Below are 19,897 nucleotides of genomic sequence, written 5' to 3'. Positions count from 1 at the left end.
AGTTATCTGTTAAGCAAGCACTCAGGGGGCAGAGGTAGGGAGACTGCCCTGAATTCAAGGCCATCCTATGACTACAGAGTGAATGCCAGGTCAGCCTGAGCTAGTGAGAGCCTACCTTGAAAAAAAAAGTTACATCTTGTTACCAAAGCCACTTGAGACTACATAGTGAATTCCAGGTCAGCCTGGACTACAGTGAAACCCTACCTCGGAAAAACAAAACTAAAGTTAATCCTTTGAACTGTTGGGGGGATGGACTTATAATGACACACTGGAAATGTTTTGTAATCAGTATATTGAGAGACATTCATACATTTCAATAATTGCTTAAATCCTGGTAGTCAGGTTTAAGCATGTGAACATGTGACTTTAAACATACAATTAAAGCTACTCATCATAATTTGCTATCCTACCAACATTAAATTACAGTTACTTTGGAGCCTAAGCCAAATGGTTTGTAAACCTGTAACATGCTCAAGGAACACCTGGATTTTATATGCACATTACTACTCCATGTACAGGTCTAAGTTACCCAGTTCGAGAAGGGCTATCATGGTCCAAAGAGAAGGGAAAAAGATTAGGCCTGGTCAAAATAGACTTGAATATATACACATGTGTGTGTATATATTTAAATGATGGCAGAAGGGAATGCATTCTTAGAAGTGCAAGCCCTCAAGTAGCAGCATGTTATGACATGACAAACTTCAGAAAAGTTTCTATCACTGATAACACAAGTGAAATTATGTACTATGTCACTTTCAAGTAATGGTTGAGGCAACAGAATGCACAGGCATCACAATGAGTCCACGTAATACAAACTAAACAAACCAACACTTCTCTACAAAATTTTCTTTTTGTGATTACCAGTTAAATACAATTTTAATTCCATAGCTTAACAATAAAGGGTCATACAATGAAGTTAACAAATATACCTAACATTTCAGGCTATGCCATGTACTCTGCTAAATCAATTACAATGTGTGAACTGACACTAGGGGAAGTTTTAAAAGAAGTTTTTACAGATATTAAACTTTATCTTGCACACCAAAGTCATCATACATACAGGGCAAAGTCAGCTTTTGTATTTGTTTATTCTTCATTTAACTTTTAAACACTACTATAGTTGAATATTAACACAAAAACAATAGCAAGTAGTGAGCATATGATTACAGTTCTTCACTCATTCACTACTGCATATGCAGTGCCAGCAGTAAGTAATATTCACTGCTCCATTAAGAGGTCTGACACTGAACACCACCTCTGGGATGGTGCTCATCATCCTCATATGCTTCTCCATTGTAATGGCGCCGTCTTTCCTGATTTGGATCAAAGTCCACTAGTTCTACCTGATCCATTTCATCAGTCTCTTCTACTTCCTTCCTCTCAGGAAGGAGTTTTTCCAGCAAAGAGAGTTTATCAGGAGAGAGAAAGCCATTTTCAGGAAAGTTTACCTAAAAAAAAAAAAATTCTATTATCACATACAGTCTCGGAACATTTTTTGTTGTTGTTGCTGCTTCTTGAGTGTCCCGTGTAGCCTGGGCTGCTATGTAGCCAAGGATGCCTGGAAACCTTGACCCTACTTGTCTCCATCTCCCAACTAGGAGTTGCAGGCATGCTCCAAGCCCATCTTAGAATTAGAACACAAGGCACAGTTCCTGACACACTCGAGTTTATGAATTATAACAAGAGCTAGGTCTTTTTGACTTGTATTTAAAGACATTTAAACTTAATGACACATGATTAATTCTATGGGTGAGAGGTTAATGTATGACTGAGGAAAGTACCTTATAAAACTTTCTATTCACAAAAAAGTACTATAGTTATTTTATTAGAGCCCCCACCTTTTTACACCTTTACCAAGGCCTAATAGATGCCTCGCAAACACTCTATCAACTGAGCTGCATCCACAGCCCCAGTATTATACTCATTATACTCCTCTCAACCTGGAGAGGAATGTTAAGAATTAAGAGATTAAAACATTTCTTCCTGGAAAAAGGGAAATATAAATACAATTCACCAATAGTCGTCTTTACAGCTCACCTTAAACTCGATGATTAGGCGTCCCTTTTCATATGGTCGGCGATATATTGGCATACCTTCATTTAGCACACATTTGATATCTCCGTGCTTGACAATCTGACCTAAAAACATTCAAGTCATGTTTGTCCTGAGGTGTGGTCACATTTGTCAAGGCAAGGACAAACAAGAGAGACAGAGAAAGAAAGAAAATACATCCTAGCTAACTGAAAGAATTTATGTGGCCAAACAATCCTAGTACCTTCCATTTATGACTTTTCTAAGGCTGCCAAGACTCATGACTTTAGTCCAGAAAAGGGTATGCAGGCAAGGAAGGAAAAGAATAACACTTTTCTCTTAGTGCCTGTGACCTCTTAGTTATCAGAAGACAAGGGTAACACTGGACCAGAAAAGGTTCAAGCAGCAAGCTCGATAAATTACCATACCTGGATGAGAGGTGATAACTATGGTTCGGTTGTCAAGAGTGGATATTGGCTTTTGGAAGCCACACAATGCTTCTACAAGCTGAATATCCATACACATGAAAAGGTCTTCTCCTCGTCTGTATCAAACAAACACAACACAAATTCACATCTTTCAATCACTCAATGATTAAGAGTACCACAATGGGGCTGGAGAGATGACTTAGTGGTTAAGCGCTTGCCTGTGAAGCCTAAGGACCTTGGTTCGAGGCTCGATTCCCCAGGACCCACGTTAGCCAGATGCACAAGGGGGCGCATGCATCTGGAATTCGTCTGCAATGGCTGGAAGCCCTGGCGTGCCCATTCTCTCTCTCTCTCTCTCTCCCCCTCTTTCTCTGTCACTTTCAAATAAATAAATAACCAAAAAAAAAAAAAAAAAAAAAAAAAAAAGGTACCACAATGGGCATTATTTCTCCCCCCAACATTCTGAAAAGTTATGTGCATTTTTGGAACCTGCCAGCCCTGTTTCTTGGACAAGGTTTCAAAACTTTCCCACATAGCTGGGCATGGGCCAATAACCCTAGCACTTAGGAAATGGAGGCCAGAGGCCAGCCTTAGCTATATAAGAGCCCATCTAAAAAAAAACAAAACAAAAAAATTCTAGGCAATCTACTTATTCGTCCTGAGTTGTTTCAATATGTAATTAATTTATTTTTTTTGGCTTTTTGAGGTAAGGTTTCACTCTAGCTCAGACTCTCCTGGAATTAAGTATATAGTCTTAGGGTGGCCTCGAACTCATGGAGATTCTCCTACCTCTGCCTCCTGAGTGCCACCATGCCCAGCTTCAATGTGTAATTTTAAATCTGGTTTCTTTAGAGGGGGAATTAAAATCCTCCCAAAGGCTGGGAAGATGGCTCAGTGGTTAAAAGTGTTTACAAAGCCTGATGATTCAGCTTCAATTCCGCAACAGCCACCTAAAGACCAATGCACAAAGTGCCACATGTGTGCTCATACCCCCCCCAATTAAATAAACTAAATATATTCTCACTGCAGTGAAGCTAAAATAAACCAAACACACGAGGGATAGTGAAATCAAAAATAGACCTGAGCTACATCCTCAATCACTTTGACTGAGAAACTAAATAATGGGGATATGACCAATTTCAAGGAGACAGACTTCTTTGTTGATGTACAGGAAATACTTCATAATTCATAACCAGCAATGAATAATAGATAGTACATTATGAACAAAATCATCTATGTATAGTAGTCCACTTTCATGAATGACTTTCTTTTCTAAAACCATTTGTGAAATATTCCTTTTTATGGAGTTGGGAAGATGGCTCAGTGCATAAGAGTGCTTTCTATAAAAGGATCCAAGTTGCACCTCCAATATCTGCTTAAAAAGCAGGATACAACTGTACAAGCCTGTGATTCCAGTGATGAAGAGGGCAGAGATATAGCCAGCTGTCCAACTGGAATATGGGGAGACATAGCTTCAATGAAAGCAAAAGGCTCTGTCTCAGGAAAAGCAGAAGAGCAACAGAAGGCACCCTAAATGTCTGCATGTGTACACCAGAGTGGAGGATGCACATCACACACACACACAAAATCTGTATTAATAAAGCAGTTCCTTCAAGATGATAGCCCCAATATTTTTAAATTTGTTCATGAATATCAACATTTACTGTTAATATTCAACTTTCTTATACTTCAGCATAACATCATAATAAAATCAGTATTAAATATTTCAACAGCAGACTTGATTTTATATTTACTTAATGTAAGTCCCAATTGCAGTTGGTTGAGATAATTTTGGATATCTATATGTAAATGCAGCTGAACTTATCATGAACTGAGGATAAAAAAAAAAATAGTATAAGTTGTAAAGCATTTACTTAACAACTGTTCAAAGGCAGAGCAAGTTTTTGGTCCAAGGCTTTCCTCCAGCTACCTGCTACTTGTCCATGTGCATACAAAAACATCTAGGTAACAAGACAGTCAATAAACTTTTACAGGACACATATATAATAACCTGTGTGACTTTTCTAGATATTTCCAGCAATTATGTAGGGGTTTTTTTTTTTTTTTTGGTTTTTCGAGGTAGGGTCACACTCTAGCCCAGGCTGACCTGAAATTCACTATTGAGTCTCAGGGTGGCCTCGAATTCATGGCGATCCTACCTCTGCTTCCCAAGTGCTGGGATTAAAAGCGTGCACTACCACACCCAGCGCAATTATGTAATTTTAAGAGTAATGGAAAGCTCATTTAAATTAAAACAAAAAACACCAAATATGTATGTCAGTTTAAGAGGTCCATTTAAGTTTTTACCGAGTAAAAACAGCATGGTCCTTCTGATCTAACACAATGATAATATCTCCTGGCTCCAGTCCTGGTTCTTGGTCTCCTTCACCATGGAATGTTATCTTCTGGCCATCTTTCATGCCTAAAAACAAAGAGGAGTTTTGTGCTTTAACTGGTATCCCCCACCAGGATCACAAAATCTACAGACATGGATGGACAGCACAAAAACCACAAACTGCACAGATATGTATGCATGAAACATGTTGTCTTTGTGGGTTATCCACAAAGGCAACTAAGTCTACTTTCATTCCAGTTTGTTACTAAAGCAAAGTATCTCACAGCTCACAACACTGTACAAACACATAAGGCTTCAAATCTCAGACCTACTACTTGATGAATTACCTTGAGAAAGCAAACTGTGTAATTATCCTAAGTCTGAACTTTGCCAAAGATTTACTAGAGCAATACAGGATCCAAAAAGCTCATGCTGAAGCCAACCAGCAAACATTACAATCACTAAATGTTAACTAATTCGACTGTATAAGGATCTGTAATGATTCCTATTAAGGTTAGCAGTGATTAAATCAATTATTTTCTACTATACCAGCAGCAGAATTTTATAATAAAAAAACTAATATCAAGATATTCTAAGAAATCCACAACCTCATGCTCAGTTTTACATTGCTTGCCTAGAATGTGCAAAGGCCTTTGGTAAACAAAGAGTTAGGCTAAATGGCATATGCCTATAATCCCAAGTATTTGGTAAGCTGAGGGAGGAAGGCTGTGGTGAGTTGGAGAGAGCTTGAGCTATATAAACAAGACTGTAAAAAACCAAAAAGCAAAGCATTTTTACTGTTGGATTAATCCATATGGTCTAAGTTAAAAACACAAAAGATACTGGCCGATGTGGTGGCCCATATCTTTAATTTCAGCACCTGGGAGGCAGAGAGTTAGGATGATAACTAAGTTTGAGGCCAGCCTTAGACTACTAAAGAGTTCCAGGTCAGCCTCGGCTAGTCCCTACCTCAAAGAAAACAATAAAAAGGAGAGGACTATTTTCTAGTAGAGTTTTAAAAGGGCATTCTTTAACTGAGATTCTCTGACTTCACATATTTTTGCTCAGTACAGGTTTGAACTCTTCCCCCTAGTCTCTGTATGTGTTCGTGTGTGGGAGTACAAATGCGTGTATGGAGGTCAGGTGACAACTTTGTATGTCAGTCTTCACGTGAACTCAGGTCCTCAGTGGTACAATAAGCACTGGACCTAATTATTAAGCTATCTCCCCTAGCCCTGAACATTTCTTTAAATATAAACCATGAGCCAACCATGGTGATGCAGGGGTGTAATCTCAAAACTAGGAACACAGAGACACTGTTAATTTGAGGCAGTCAAGGTTATATACTGAAACCCTGGGTTAAAGAGATTGTTAAGGTGGTTGGCTACAAATCCAAAGGACCTAGGTTCAATTCCCTAGGACCCATCTAAGCCAGATGCACAAAGTGGTGCATGCATCTGGAATTCCTTTGCAGTGGCTGAAGGCCCTGGCTTGACCATTCTTTATCACTGCTTCTTAAAAAAACAAACAAACAAACAAACAAAAACCCTAAAAACCTGCTTGGTGTAGTAGTGTATGCTTTTAATCACAACACGTGAAAGGCAGAGGTAGGAAGATCACCCCAAGTTCAAGGCCAACTGGGACTACAGAGTATGTAAGGTCAGCTTGGGCTAGAGACCCATCTCAAAACAAAACAAAAAACAAAACAAAACAAAACACACCCACAAAGAACAAATCCAAAAACTTGGGGCTGGATGGCAAGATAACACAGTAGTTCAAGGCACTTGTAAAGGCCCCCAAGGTAACAGCATCAGGGGCAAAGGGATAAAAGAGTAAAAACGTAGTATTAAACTTTCTTATACTTCAGCATAAGATCATAAAATAGGTACTAAATATTTCAAAAGGCACTTGGTTTGCAAAAGCCTGCCAAACCTGTTTCTCATTCTCTAGTACTGATGTAAAGCCAGACGGCAAAGTGGTACATACACCCAGAGTTCATATGTAGTAGTAGGAGACCCTGGGTACCCATATTCTTGCTCTTTCTCAAATATCTTTTTCTTTTTCTTTTTTTTTCTGAGATAAAGTCTTGCTCTAGCCCAGGCTAACCTGGAATTCACTATGTAGTCTCAGGGTAGTCTCAAACTCATGGCAATCATCTTACCTCTGCCTGCTAAGTGCTGGAAAAACTTCAAACAAAAACAGACCAAAAACTCATGTAAGAAAATCCTGAAAAGAACTGCAGACACAGGACAACTGGGATTGGGCAGAGCTGGAAGATGGCTTCAAGCTGAGGCAGGGTCCCAGGATGTGGAGACAGGGAGCAAAGGAAAAGAGAAGGAAAGGAAAGGAAGGCAGGGCCTCCTTGTCCACTTAGGGTGCCAGGCACCAGGCACGTAGCATGTCTTGGGCTCCTAGTGAATCCCAGAGCAGTGGAGACTTTGAAGTGGCTTCCTTGGATGGAGGACTGAGCTCCCCAACCTCCAACTGCTTCAGGGAAGCACTGCACAGGCTCAGTGTGGGGATAAGGGACTCCCAAAGGTTTATGCACCATGTGAGAACATCCACTAGGCTAGAGTTAGCTAGTGTAAACATCCCCCCACAAATGGTAGCTTTCAGCTCCTCTATTGACACAACACAGTCTGTTTACGCTAAAGGTTCGTACGTATGTTCAACTCACTTGCTAATCTCAAGTTCTCTCCAACTGGTCCAAGTCTGGCGGTACCCAGAAAGTGAGTGCATGGGAGGCAGGGTCAGCTGGGATCACAGTGTTAGTGGGGTTATTTTTAGTGTGTGTTTTGTGTTCTTATGCGTGAATGTAGGCACACACATGCTACAGTGTGTGTGTAGAGGTAGGTAAGAGGATGACCTTGGGGCTGGAGAGATGGCTTAGTGGTTAAGCGCTTGCCTGGGAAGCCTAAGGACCCTGGTTCCAGGCTGGATTCCCCAGGACCCATGTTAGCCAGATAAACAAGGGGGCGCATGCATCTGGAATTTGTTTGCAGTGGCTGGTGGCCCTGTGTTTGCAGATTATACTACTGCAGTAGCTTCTATTTCTGGAACCAATCACCCTGAAATCAACTAACATAAGGAATTTAAACTCACTTTAAAAAAGGTGGTAAATAAAAATAAAATAACACTAAAAAATGTAGTAAATATTACAATGATTTTCTAGAGAACCATTAATCTAGATTCCATGGAGTTAACTCATGATTCATATCTTACATACTCAGCTGTTATTTAATATTTAATACTGTTATTTAATAACAGTACAGTACTTGTTGGCTGGAGAGGTAGCTTAGCCACTATGGCACTTACTTGCCCATGAAACCTAAGGACTTGAATCTCCAGGTCCTGTGTAACCCAGACACAGGTGACAAAAGTGAGCAAGGCTGCACATATGCACTAGGTGGTACATGCATCTGGAGTTTGATTACAATGACTGGAGCGCCCATTCTCTCACATTAAAAAAAAAAAAACACAAAAAACAGATGTGGTGGTGCAAGCCTTTAATCCCAGCATTTGGGAGGCAGGGGTAGGAGGACTGCCACGCCACGAGTCTGACAGCCTGGGCAAGACACTACCTCAACAAACCAAAAAGCCAGTTGGGCTTGCTTCAAAAAAAGAACAGTATTTAGATGTCTTAAGATGAGCTATGCTAGGAATGGTTCCCATGCCTATAATCCCAGTATTTGAGAGGTTGGTTAACATCGTAAACTTGTTTTTGTGTGAGTGCAGATGCCTACCACAGCACCTGTGGAGGTCAAAGAACAACTTTCTCAGGGTTGTTTCTCACCTGGCTGTGAGATAGGGTTTCCTCAGTGGATTCTTCTCTGTTCTTTGTTGTGCTAGTGAGGAATTTCTGGGGGAAATTCTCCTGTCTTGGCCTTCCATTTCTCCGTCTGCATAATGGGATTATAGAAGCCCACCATGGCTTTTTTCATAGGAGTTTGGACCAAGACTCTAGTTGAACGGTGTTTTATCCACCAAGCCATCTCCCCAATCATGTAAATTTTAATAAGATTCTTTTTACATTACATGAGGAGACTCAGCAAGGTTTCAGGTATTTGTTTACAAAGATTTAAAGGCCTGGGTTTGATTCCCAAGTATCCAGTTAAAGCTGTATGCACAAAATGGCACATGCATCTTGAATTCATCTGCAGTGGCTGGAGGCCCTGGTGGGCCCATACTCACTCTCTCTCAAATGAATAAAATAGCAAAGTGCATTATTAATAAATTTGCCAGGTTCCTTTGACTTCAGACTGTAAAGTGAACCAGAACTCACCTTTGTCAATATGAACTTCTAAAATCTTCTTTTCTCGAACTATCTTCCTTCCATTGCAGCTTTTACATCTATCTTTAGGACTGATCCGCTCTCCATGGCCCTGGCACTCCATGCACACAGACTGAATTTGCTGAACCATTCCTGGTCCTATCTGATGAATCCTTATTTGCATTCCAGTACCTCGGCAGTTAGGACAGCACTCTACTGCTCCTTTTTTACCACCTCGGCCTAAACAGTTTAAAAGAAACATGTTACAAATTTAGAACAGGTAATGAAAAGTTTCAGAAGAAAAACACTATATAGCTTCTTTGTATTTAAGGGTTTATGGAATATTATCCTAAGAATGGACAATTCAGACTTTAGTAAGGAGCCATTTCAGAACTTTGAACTTTATTTCCTTTTTCTTAAGTATCTGATGATACTGCAAGGGAACAGTGAACTCGGTGGTAACTACAGCATTGCTTGCATCAGTATCTTTTTTAAAAAAATTTTTAATTTTTATTTATTTGACAGAGAAAGAGGGAGAGAATAGGGAAAGGGGGAAAGGGAGAGGGGATGGGGGAGGGAGAGAAATAGAGAATTAATGAATGATTGATTATCAGGGCCTCCAGCCACTGCAGACGAACTCCAGATGCGTGTGCCCCCTTGTGCATCTGGCTAATGTGGGTCCTGGGGTATCAACCTGGGTCCTTTGACTTTGCAAGCAAACGCCTTAACTGCTAGGCCATCCCTCCAGCCCGAATTTTATTTTATTTTTAATATTTTTTATTTGGGCTGGAGAGTGAGTTTGGCAGTTAAGGTGCTTGCTGGAAAAGCCAAAGGACCAGTATCCACATAAAGCTGGATGCACGAGTGTCTAAAAGTTTGTTTGCAGTGGCTACAGGCTACATCCTTCCTTCCTCCCTCTTTCAAACAAATATTTACCAAAAAAAAAGTTTAAATAAAAATACTTTTATTTATTTGTGGTAGACAAAGAGAGGGTTAGAGAGATGGCTTAGTGATTAAGACGCTTGCCTGAAAGCCCAAGGACCCAGGTTTGATTCTCCATGACCCACATAAGTCAGATGCACATGGTGACACATGCATCTGGAGTTTGTTTGCAGCAGGTGGAGGCCATTCTCTCTCTCAAATAAATAAAATAGAAAAAAATAAAGAGCATGTACCAGGACCTCTTGCCATGGTACAAATTGTTTCCATATGTATGCATTAATTTATGCAACTTTTTTGTGGATACCAGTGCTTTGCTAGCAGGCTCACTAAACCATTAAGTCATCTCCTCAGTCCAGGATCTTGAATTTTAAATATGTGCTCCTGGGCTGGAAGAATGGCTTAGTGGTTATGGTGTTTGCCTACAAAGCCAAAGGGCCCAAGTTTAATTCCCCAGGACCCACATTAGCCAGATGCATAAGGGGGTGGATGCGTGTGAAATGTTTGCAGCGGCTGGAGGCCCTAACATGCCCATTCTCTATTTCTCCCTCTCCCTCTTTCTCTGTCAAATAAACAAATAAAACTAAAATTAAAAAAAAATTACTAAATATGTGCTCCCACAGTACAATTCTTAAGTCCACTTCATTTGTGAAAGGATACCATTTTAATTAATTTTTTTTCCTTTTAGAAAATACCATACTTTCCGTATCTTGTTTATTAAAATACAAGAACACCCAATTAGTTTGAATCCCAACTTTATTTAAAGTAGAAAGTAGCCAGGTGTGGTGGTATACTCCTGTATCCCAGAACTTGTGGAGACACAGGTACCTGTAAACTGGACTGGATGGAACATTACAGGCTAGCCTGAACCTCACAGTAAAACCCAATCTCAACCCCCAAACAAAGCTCTTTAATCACAGCACTCAGGAGGTTGAAGTAGAAGGATCCTAGCGAGTTCCAAAGCCAGCCTGGGCTACACATAAGTGAGTTCTAGGTCAGCCTGGACTAGAATGAGACCCTGCCTTAAAAACCAACAGAAAACAAACAAAAAAACAACTGCCAGGTGTGGCTGTGCACACACTAGAAAAGGCAGACGTAGGAGAATTACTGTGTGTTCAAGGACAACCTGGGACTACAGTGAATTTAGGTCAGCCTGGGCTACAGTTGAAACCCTACTTTAAAAAACAATAAAACATTAATATGATGGAGAATGGAATTTCAAATGGGAAAGTGTGGGGGTGGGGAGGGAGGGAATTACCATGGGATATATTTTATAATCATGGAAAATGTTAATAAAAATTAAAAACAAAAAAACCAACAGAAAACAAACAAAAAAAAAAACAACTGCCAGGTGTGGCTGTGCACACACTAGAAAAGGCAGATGTAGGAGAATTACTGTGTGTTCAAGGACAACCTGGGACTACAGTGAATTTAGGTCAGCCTGGGCTACAGTTGAAACCCTACTTTAAAAAACAATAAAATATTAATATGATGGAGAATGGAATTTCAAAGGGGAAAGTGTTTGGGGGGGAGGGAGGGAATTACTATGGGATTTTTTTTTATAATCTTGGAAAATGTTAACAAAAATTTAAAAAACAACAAAACAAGAGTTGGCTGCCAACAAAGAAACATACATACCTTCACACTTGTCACAAATCACATTCTTTTGCAGAGCCAGTTTTCTTGTTGCACCATTATATAAATCTTCCAAGGTTACGGAGAGCTGATGCACAACATTTTTACCTGGAATGAAATGCTGCTCATTAAAAATCCATGTAAAACTCTCTATGTTGAAGGCACTAGGAAATGGTAGAGGATAATTAAGAATGAACCTCGTGTCATACATCTATTGAGCACCTACTCTTACTGAAATGTCATCCCATGTTCTCAAACTGATTTAATTACAGATGGGATTAATCTGCCTGAAGACATAAATGTGGCCCTCTTACAAACAAAGCAATAAAATATTACTTCAAAATCACTCAATGTTATTTAACTAGGCACATTTCACAATAACTAATCCGAACACATATTCCTTTGAAGATTTTACTTCGTATAGTATTGAGCAACATGGCAAGTTACTTCATCCAAACCCTCTTAAACACAGTAAATTCCAACTTATCAAGATTGGCTAGAAAAGCCAATATGTCAAGTAAACATCTCCTTTATTTTGAGGATACAGTCTCATTCTAGCCTGACTTAGAATTCACTATGCAGTCTCAGGGTAGCCTCCAACTCAGAGGTCCTCTTCTTACCTTTGCCTCCCCAATGCTGGGATTAAAGGCATGCACCACCATGCCTGGCTGAACATCCACTTTTTAAAGAATATTATTTATCTGTAAGCTGAGAGAAAGAATGGGCGCAACCAGGGCTTCTGGATGCTGCTGAATCCAGATGCATGTGCCAATTTAAAAATGTGGGTACTGGGGCTGGAGAGATGGCTTAGCGGTTAAGGCACTTGCCTATGAAGCCTAAGGACCCAGGTTCAATTCTCCAGGTCCCACATAAGCCAGATGCACAAAATGGCACATGCATCTGGAGTTCATTTGCAGTGGCTGGAGTCCCTGGGGTGCCCATTCTCTCTCTCCCTCTCTTTGTCTCTGATAAATAAATTTAAAAAAAATTGTGGGTACTGGAGAATGAATACAGGTCGCTAAGTTTTGCAAGCACATGCCCTAACTGCTTAGCCATCTCTCCAACCAGCCAGCTTTTTTTTTTTTTTTTTGTATGTTTGTGTGTAGAGCATTGTGCGGTGTATGCACATGACAGAGAAGAAAGCCAGGTTTATTGCTGTTCTGTTATTTTCTTGAAAAGGAATTGCTTCTTCAATCAAACTACTGTATGAGGGTGACCAGTGTCTGGCCCCTGCAGACTGGGGTTACAGGCATGTGGGGCCATAGCTTGTATGAGACTGACTGACTTATTTTGACTAGAATACTGTAATCATATGAATAGTACTTATATAGCCTGTTGACCACTTTTTTCTCTAACTGAATATTAATTGCACATACACTGAGCCAAAAAAATAACTGAAGCATGACTGAACAGGTCACAGGCTATCTGGAGGCAATGAGCCTGTTTTCTCCCTCCTGATCTGACAGTTGAATTTAAGAACTTTTAGGCTTCTGCCATCACCTGCAATTGAAAAAAGCTATGGTACTTTGCCAGTGGGTTCCAGGAGCAGAAGGATTAGAAAATGATATTACTATGCTTTGTCTCCTTTATTGTTTACTGATCTTTGGAGTTGGACATACCCACTTGACTAGCTTTGCTATTTTTAGTTACATGAACTTTCATCTAAAAATGACACTAAAAATCAGAGGCGTTTTATGGAGTGTGTGTAACATTTTGCCAACATGTATGCAAGCATTTAAAACCAGATCAATTCTCAAAAATTTGCTCTGGCCAGCAGCTACTTTTACTTGTGGCAGATTTTCCTTACCTCTCCTTTCTCTCTGCATCCTTCCTCCTCCTCCAAAAAACATATCAAAGATGTCCATGGGAGAGCCAAAGCCACCACCTGCTCCACCCTCCTTGATTGCCTGCTCTCCTCCTTTGTCATATAACTCCCTTTTCTTCGAATCAGAGAGAACTTCGTAAGCTTGAGAGATCTGTTTGAACTGTTTGAGAAAAGGAAATTCCAACAGAAATGTTATTAATTATAACCTCTACAGTAAGACACATTCAATTTTAGGTACTAGTAGTTAGTGGAAACACCATTATACAAACAACAAAAAACTATTCACAGCTATTTTTATTGTAACTTGCCTTTTCTCCTTCATTTGGATTCTTATCAGGGTGGTACTTCAAGGCCAGTTTCCTATAAGCCTTTTTCAATTCTTCCTGGGTGGCATTGGGTTTGACCCCCAAAACATCATAGTAAGTGGTTTCTTTCACCATTTTCTACAGCCTGAAATCAGAAAGTGGGATTTTTGTCAGCTTCCAATTGGCTGTTTTTAAGCAGAATTAAGGCAAGTCTGTTCTTTGCCAAGTTTGATTTTAAGAATAAGGCTTTCCTTAAAGTCACAGGAAAAGGCAGTAAATCACTGCAAGTTCTCATAAGCTACATGTATGCTAACAGATATAAGGGAATTTAAAGCCTAGTAGCTGGTTCCTACATTAAGCTGCCTTTTTCCGGTTCCCCTTCCACAGAGGTAGTGACTGACAGTCAGCAGTAACCGAAGGACCACTGACAGGTTCCGTCCATCAGTCACTGCAAGATCACCCTCTCGGTACATCTGATAAGAGCCCTACACTAGCCAGCGATAGACACATGGGGACACGGGGGGATGGGTGGAGGAGTGGCTTATGAACGTGGGTCCACGGAGAGAGCCAGCTCCCCAGGCCCAATCCATCTTCGGCGTGTTTCCAGCCCTCCTGCTTACAGCTCGCCCTCCTCCACTGCCGAAGCCCTCCGGCCGGAGTTCACTAGTCCTTCGGGTTCCCCGGGGCGCTGGGCGCCGACCGTTACGGTTTCCTTCCCTTCGCCCGCCCGGGATGGAAAGGGCGGAGGAGGAGGGCCAGCCCTCAACAAAGAGAGCGAGGCGAGACGGGAGCAGCGGAGCCGCAGCCTCAGCCTGGCTCCTCCCGCGGCCCCTCACCCCGGCCTCCTCCGCGCGTGCGCGCACGGCGCCCACCCCTCCACCCACCCCGCCCCCACCGAGGGACCGGCGAGGGGCGCGCACGGGGGCCAGCCGCGGCCGGCGGCGGACAGGACCCTGGGACCCGCTCTCAGCGTGCCCGCGGACGGGGTGCCGCTCCAAAGGGGACTCGTGCATCCGGGAAGCCGCAGTCCTCCCGCCCACGCGCGGCCAACCGCCTGCCGGCCGCGGCTCTCCACCCGGCTTTCTGGCGCAAGCCTGCGGGGGGAGGGGGGCAGCGCGAGGCCCGAAACTCACCGGCGAGCGGGCAGGGCACGGAAAAAGGCGCGTAGCAGTGCGCAGCTCCGAAAGCCGCCGCTCGTCCGCCGCTCACCGAGCGTTCTGGAAAGTTCCGCCCGCCGCAGCCGTCGTCTTTTGTAGCCTAGCCCGGGCGCGTCACTCGCCGGAAGTCCCGCCCTCCGGGCCGCTGCCACCGCCCCGCAGTTGCCTGGGCGACGGCGCGGGGGCGCTCGGGCGGGGCGGGGCTGCGCTGCGCTCTGCGGCCTTGCGGGGGTGGGCCCAAGGCGGGTTCCCGAGGCTCGTAGAATCTTCTGGAGTCCGTTCGTGTAAGGGCCCGCGGTGCAGAAGTCCCGCGGGAGGCGAGGTCGCCTCGGGGTGGGGTCCGGCGTGGGAACCGGAGGGACGTTCTTGGCCGCCCGAGGAAGGCGGGGAAGGGCCAGGTGCGCCAGGGGCCCCCTGGGAACGAAGCCTGCCCCGAGCCGGCCGGCCTGGTCCCCACACCAACCTCGCAGGATTTGCACCTTGGTTGGCTTCGCTTGCAATTCACCCGAAGGGCAGAGGTTGTCAGGGCTTTTTGCGTAAGTCCAGGTTACTAGCCAATCGGTATCGGCCTCACACCTGGAGTCCACGTTCGGTGAAGGGAGCCTGGGACTGCCTTGTGAACCTGAAGGCCATGAACTTTTCTCAGGTCAGGCTACCACCCACTCTAGCTACTTTGTACTATTATTGTTTGAGACAATATCTCCTGTATCCCAAGATGACCTTGGACTTCACTATGTAGCAAACCTTGAACTTAGGATCTTCCTATCATGAGTATGGGCCCGTGCTAGCAGGCCAGATTCCGTGCTTGGACTTGGCTGGTGCTGGACAGGCACTCATACCTACGGATCCGTTTCCCCAGGTCTTCTGTTACCTCAGGTACAGAAGGTGAGAGAAAATCTGTACCTGCAAAACAAATCTTGGGCTTTCAAATATTAGGACAGGGCACAGTGAGAAATGGAGATTGTTTACCTTATCAGTGTCTTAACACCAAAGAATCTGAAGATGCAGGCTTGAAAAAGGAGTTTACCGGTTGGAGAAGGCTCAGCGGTTAAAGGCTGTTGCTTGCAAACCATGCTGGCCCAGGTTTGGTTCCCCAGTACCCGCATAAAAGTAGATGAACAAAGTGGTGCATGCATCTAGAGTTTGTTTACAACTGCAAGAGGTCCCGGCCTGACCATTTTCTCACCCTAAATTTTTTTTTTTTTTTGTCTTGTTTTGATTTTTCGAGGTAGAGTCTCTCTCTAGTCCCGGCTTACCTGGAATTCACTATGTAGTCTCAGAGTGGCCTTGAGTTCACAACAAATCCTCCAACCTCTTGCTCCCGTGTAAAGGGATTATGGCTAAATAAAATTCTGAGAAATTTTTTTACCTGAGACAGAATGGGCATGCCAGGGCCTTTTGCCACTGCAGATGATGAACTCCTTTGTGCGTCCAACTTTATGTGGGTACTGGGAACTTGAACCCGGGACCAACCCAGTCCTACAGCCTTTGCACACAAGCATTTCTAACTGCTGAGCTATTTCCCTAGCCCTATTTTTTTTTAAATTTTTTATTTTTTGAGGTAGGGTCTCACTCTAGCCCAGGCTGACCTGGAATTCACTGTGGAGTCTCAGGGTGGCCTTGAACTCATGGCGATCCTCCCACCTCTGCCTCCCAAGTGCTGGGATTAAAGGCGTGAGCCACTACGCCTGGCTGAGCCCTAATTTTTTTGTTTTGTTTTTTCAGGGTAGGGTCTCACCCTAGCCTAGGCTGACCTTGAATTCATTCTGTAGTCTCAGGGTGGCCTCAAATTCATGGTGAACCTCCTACCTCTGCCTCCGGAGTAGATTAAAGGTGTGTGCCACCATGCCCGGTCCTAATCTTTGTTTTATTTATTTATTTGAGAAAGTGAGACGCAGTGGTGGCGCATGCCTTTAATCCCCATACTCGGGGTGTGGGGGGGGAGGCAGAGGTAGGAGGATCGCTGTGAGTTCCAGGCCACCCTGAGACTCCATAGTGAATTCCAGGTCAGTCTGGACAAAGGTGAGACCCTACCTCGAAAAACAAAGAAAAAGAAAAAAAGGGGGAGCGGGGAATTAGAGAGAGAAAGAAAGAGAATGGGCGCACCAGGACCTACAGCCACCTCAAAGGAACTCCACATGCATGTGCCACCTTATGCATCTGGCTTATGTAGATCCTGAGGAATTGAACCGTGGTTCTTTGGATTTGTAGTCAAGCGCCTTAACCACTAAGCCATCTTTCCAGCTCCCTAATTTTTTTAAAGGGGTGTTCACATTTCTTAGACTTACTGGGGACTGAGCAAGTCAACTAACTACAAGTCACAAAATACAGGTTAACACACATGAAAATGACCGTTGGATTAAGTTTCTGGGAACAGCATCCCAACAGTGAACAAAGCACTAGAAGGTTAGTGTAGAATATGTTTTTAGGCAGTTGTAAGTACTGTATGTAGCCAGAGCTAAAAGCTGGAATGGCTGGAGGGGCATCTCCAAAACCAGCTAGAGCCATCTTTATCTCTTTTTTTTTTGTTTGTTTGTTTTGGTTTTCCGAGGTAGGGTCTCACCTGCAATTAACTCTGTCATCTCGGGGTGGCCTTGAACTCATGACAATCCTCCTACCTCTGCCTCCTGGGATTAAAGGCGTGCGCCACCACGCCCGGCTCATCTTTATCTCTTGATACATGCTGCTAACCAAAAGGTTTTGAATTGTACTCTGGAAACAGTCCTTTGCCTCCTGTTTAGCCTTACCATGTTCATTAAAATGCATCCTACTCATACAGCCAGCTCCAGTTTCTCAAATGAACCCTTTCGCTGCTATGTACTTTTTTTTTTTTTTTTGCCTGAAAACACCTAATTTTCCCAAAGTGTAATCTTCTCAAGTATTATTTATAGTATAAAGGTTTTTTTTCTTTTTCTTTAAGCCAACACTTGTTTTTTGCTATTGTTATTTATTTAAGAGGAGAGAGAGAAATGGGCGTGCCAGGACCTCTTGCCCCTGCAAACAAACTCCAGATGCATGTGCCCCTTTGTGCATCTGGGGAATGGAACCCAGGCCTGCAGGCTGTGTAAGTGCCTTTAACTACTGAGCTATGTCCCTAGCCTCATGCCAACACTTTTATTTTATTTTAATTTTTTTTGTTTGTTTGTTTTTGTTTTTGTTTTTCGACGTAGGGTCTCACTCTAGTTCAGGCTGACCTGGAATTCACTATGTAGTCTCAGGGTGGATTCGAAATCACAGTGATCCTCTTACCTGTGCCTCCCTAGTGCTGAGATTAAAGGCATGCACCACCACACCCAGCTCAACACTTTTATTTATTATTATTTTTTTATTTGAGAGAGAGAGAGAAATGGGTGTGTCAGGGCCTTTTGCCACTGCAAACAAACTCCAGATCCATGAGCCACTTTGTGTATCTGGGGAATTGAACCCAGGCCTGCAGGCTGTGTAAATGCCTTTAACTACTGAGCTATGTCCCTAGCCCCATGCCAATGCTTTTATTTTTTGTTATTATTTTTATTCATTTGAGAGAGAATGGGTGTGCCAGGGCCTCTAGCCACTGTAAACAAACTCCAGATGCATGTGCCGCCTTGTGCTTGCAGATTAAATGGGTACTGGGGTATTGAACATGGGTTCATTGGCTTTGCTGGCAAGTATTTTATCCACTAAGCCATCTCTCCAGCCCAGGCCAGCATTGTTTTTTGTTTGTTTGGTTTTGGTTTTTCGAGGTGGGGGTTCTCACTCTAGCCCAGGCTGACCTGGAATTCACTCTGGAGTCTCAGGGTGGCCTCGAACTCAAGGTGATCCTCCTTTCTCTGCCTCCTGAGTGCTGGGATTAAAGGCGTGCGCCACCACGCCTAGCTTTGGCCAGCACTTTTAAATGAAAATCTAGGATTAGAGACATATACTAACTAGGCCTTGGAACTATAAAAATTATGTAAGTCGTGGTCCTCATCCTCAAGTTCAGCACATGAAAGAATTAAAAACAAATAAAACACAGAGAAACAAGTAGTATGAGAAATGTTAATAAAGAATATGACAGAAAGATTGTAAGAGTCATAGGTTGGGATGTCATGCCCAGAGGCCTTGCCTACCCCCAATAACTGACTACTTCCCCCACAATGCATAACCCACATCTTCATGGGGAATACCAGCAACCCTACTGAGGAGGGTCTGCTGCAGAATGGAGGCAGGGAGGAGGGAAAAGATGGTACCAACACATGATGTATCCATATAAAGTATTCTTTTTTAAAAAATATTTATTTGTTAGAGTGGGCACACCAAGGCCTCTAGCCACTGCAAACAAACTCCAGATGCATGTGCCACCATATGCATCTGGCTTATGTGGGATCTGGAGAATCGAACCTAGGTCCTTAGGCTTTGCTGGCAAGTGCTTTAACCACTAAGCCAGCTCTCCAGCCCCAAAATATGTTCTTAATAATAATAGTAGATGAAGAAGAGGAAAAGGGGACGGAGGAGGGAGAGGAAAACAAGAATATGGAGCTGGGTGTGGTGGTGCATGCCTTTAATCCCAGCACTCAGGAGGCAGAGGTAGGTGGATCACCGTGAGTTTGAGGCCACCCTGAGACTACATAGTGAGTTCCAGGTCAGTCTGGGCTAGAGTGAGACCCTACCTCACAAAAAATTTAAAAGAAAACAAAAAAAGAAAATAATAATATGGGATTCTGAGTAGGAGAACCTTGTACCAGGGATGAGTATTACAGACACAGAGACCAGCAAGTATGAAAGTGAATAATCAATAGAGAACAATAAGCTAATATTCATGAGAAAGAAAAGTTCATGGAAAAATATACACATATATAACACATATATATATATAACATGAATTGTACATCAATGAATCTAACATTGGTTAGTCATATATATATAGTTTTAACCAAGAGTTTTCCTCAGTACTCAACTGAAATCCATACAGCTTGAGAAAAATGCATGTGTGGTGTAAGCTGAAAATATATCC

At 42.9% G+C, this 19,897-nt stretch overlaps 1 protein-coding gene across 2 annotated transcripts; it reads right to left on the bottom strand.

Annotated features, from left to right (window-relative positions):
• Positions 1-275: 275 nt before the first annotated feature.
• On the bottom strand, positions 276-15,037 carry Dnaja1 (DnaJ heat shock protein family (Hsp40) member A1). 2 transcript variants are annotated; one of them, XM_045141667.1, is made up of 9 exons: positions 14,902-15,037; positions 13,772-13,913; positions 13,446-13,623; positions 11,642-11,746; positions 9,077-9,304; positions 4,767-4,881; positions 2,460-2,575; positions 2,038-2,138; positions 276-1,448 (listed from the first exon to the last, which is right to left on the bottom strand). In XM_045141667.1, exons 2-9 carry the CDS (start codon positions 13,901-13,903, stop codon positions 1,230-1,232), a joined length of 1,194 nt encoding a protein of 397 aa, XP_044997602.1. In that variant the 5' UTR covers positions 13,904-13,913; positions 14,902-15,037; the 3' UTR covers positions 276-1,229. The 2 variants fall into 2 exon arrangements, with proteins under 2 accessions (XP_044997602.1, XP_044997601.1); XM_045141666.1 differs by lacking the exon at positions 14,902-15,037 and adding an exon at positions 14,389-14,537.
• Positions 15,038-19,897: the final 4,860 nt, after the last annotated feature.

This window comes from Jaculus jaculus, chromosome 1 (assembly GCF_020740685.1).
Source record: "Jaculus jaculus isolate mJacJac1 chromosome 1, mJacJac1.mat.Y.cur, whole genome shotgun sequence".
NCBI lineage: Eukaryota > Metazoa > Chordata > Mammalia > Rodentia > Dipodidae > Jaculus > Jaculus jaculus.
Note: the sequence above shows the minus strand (reverse complement) of the source record. Positions and strands in the feature narration are given on the sequence as shown.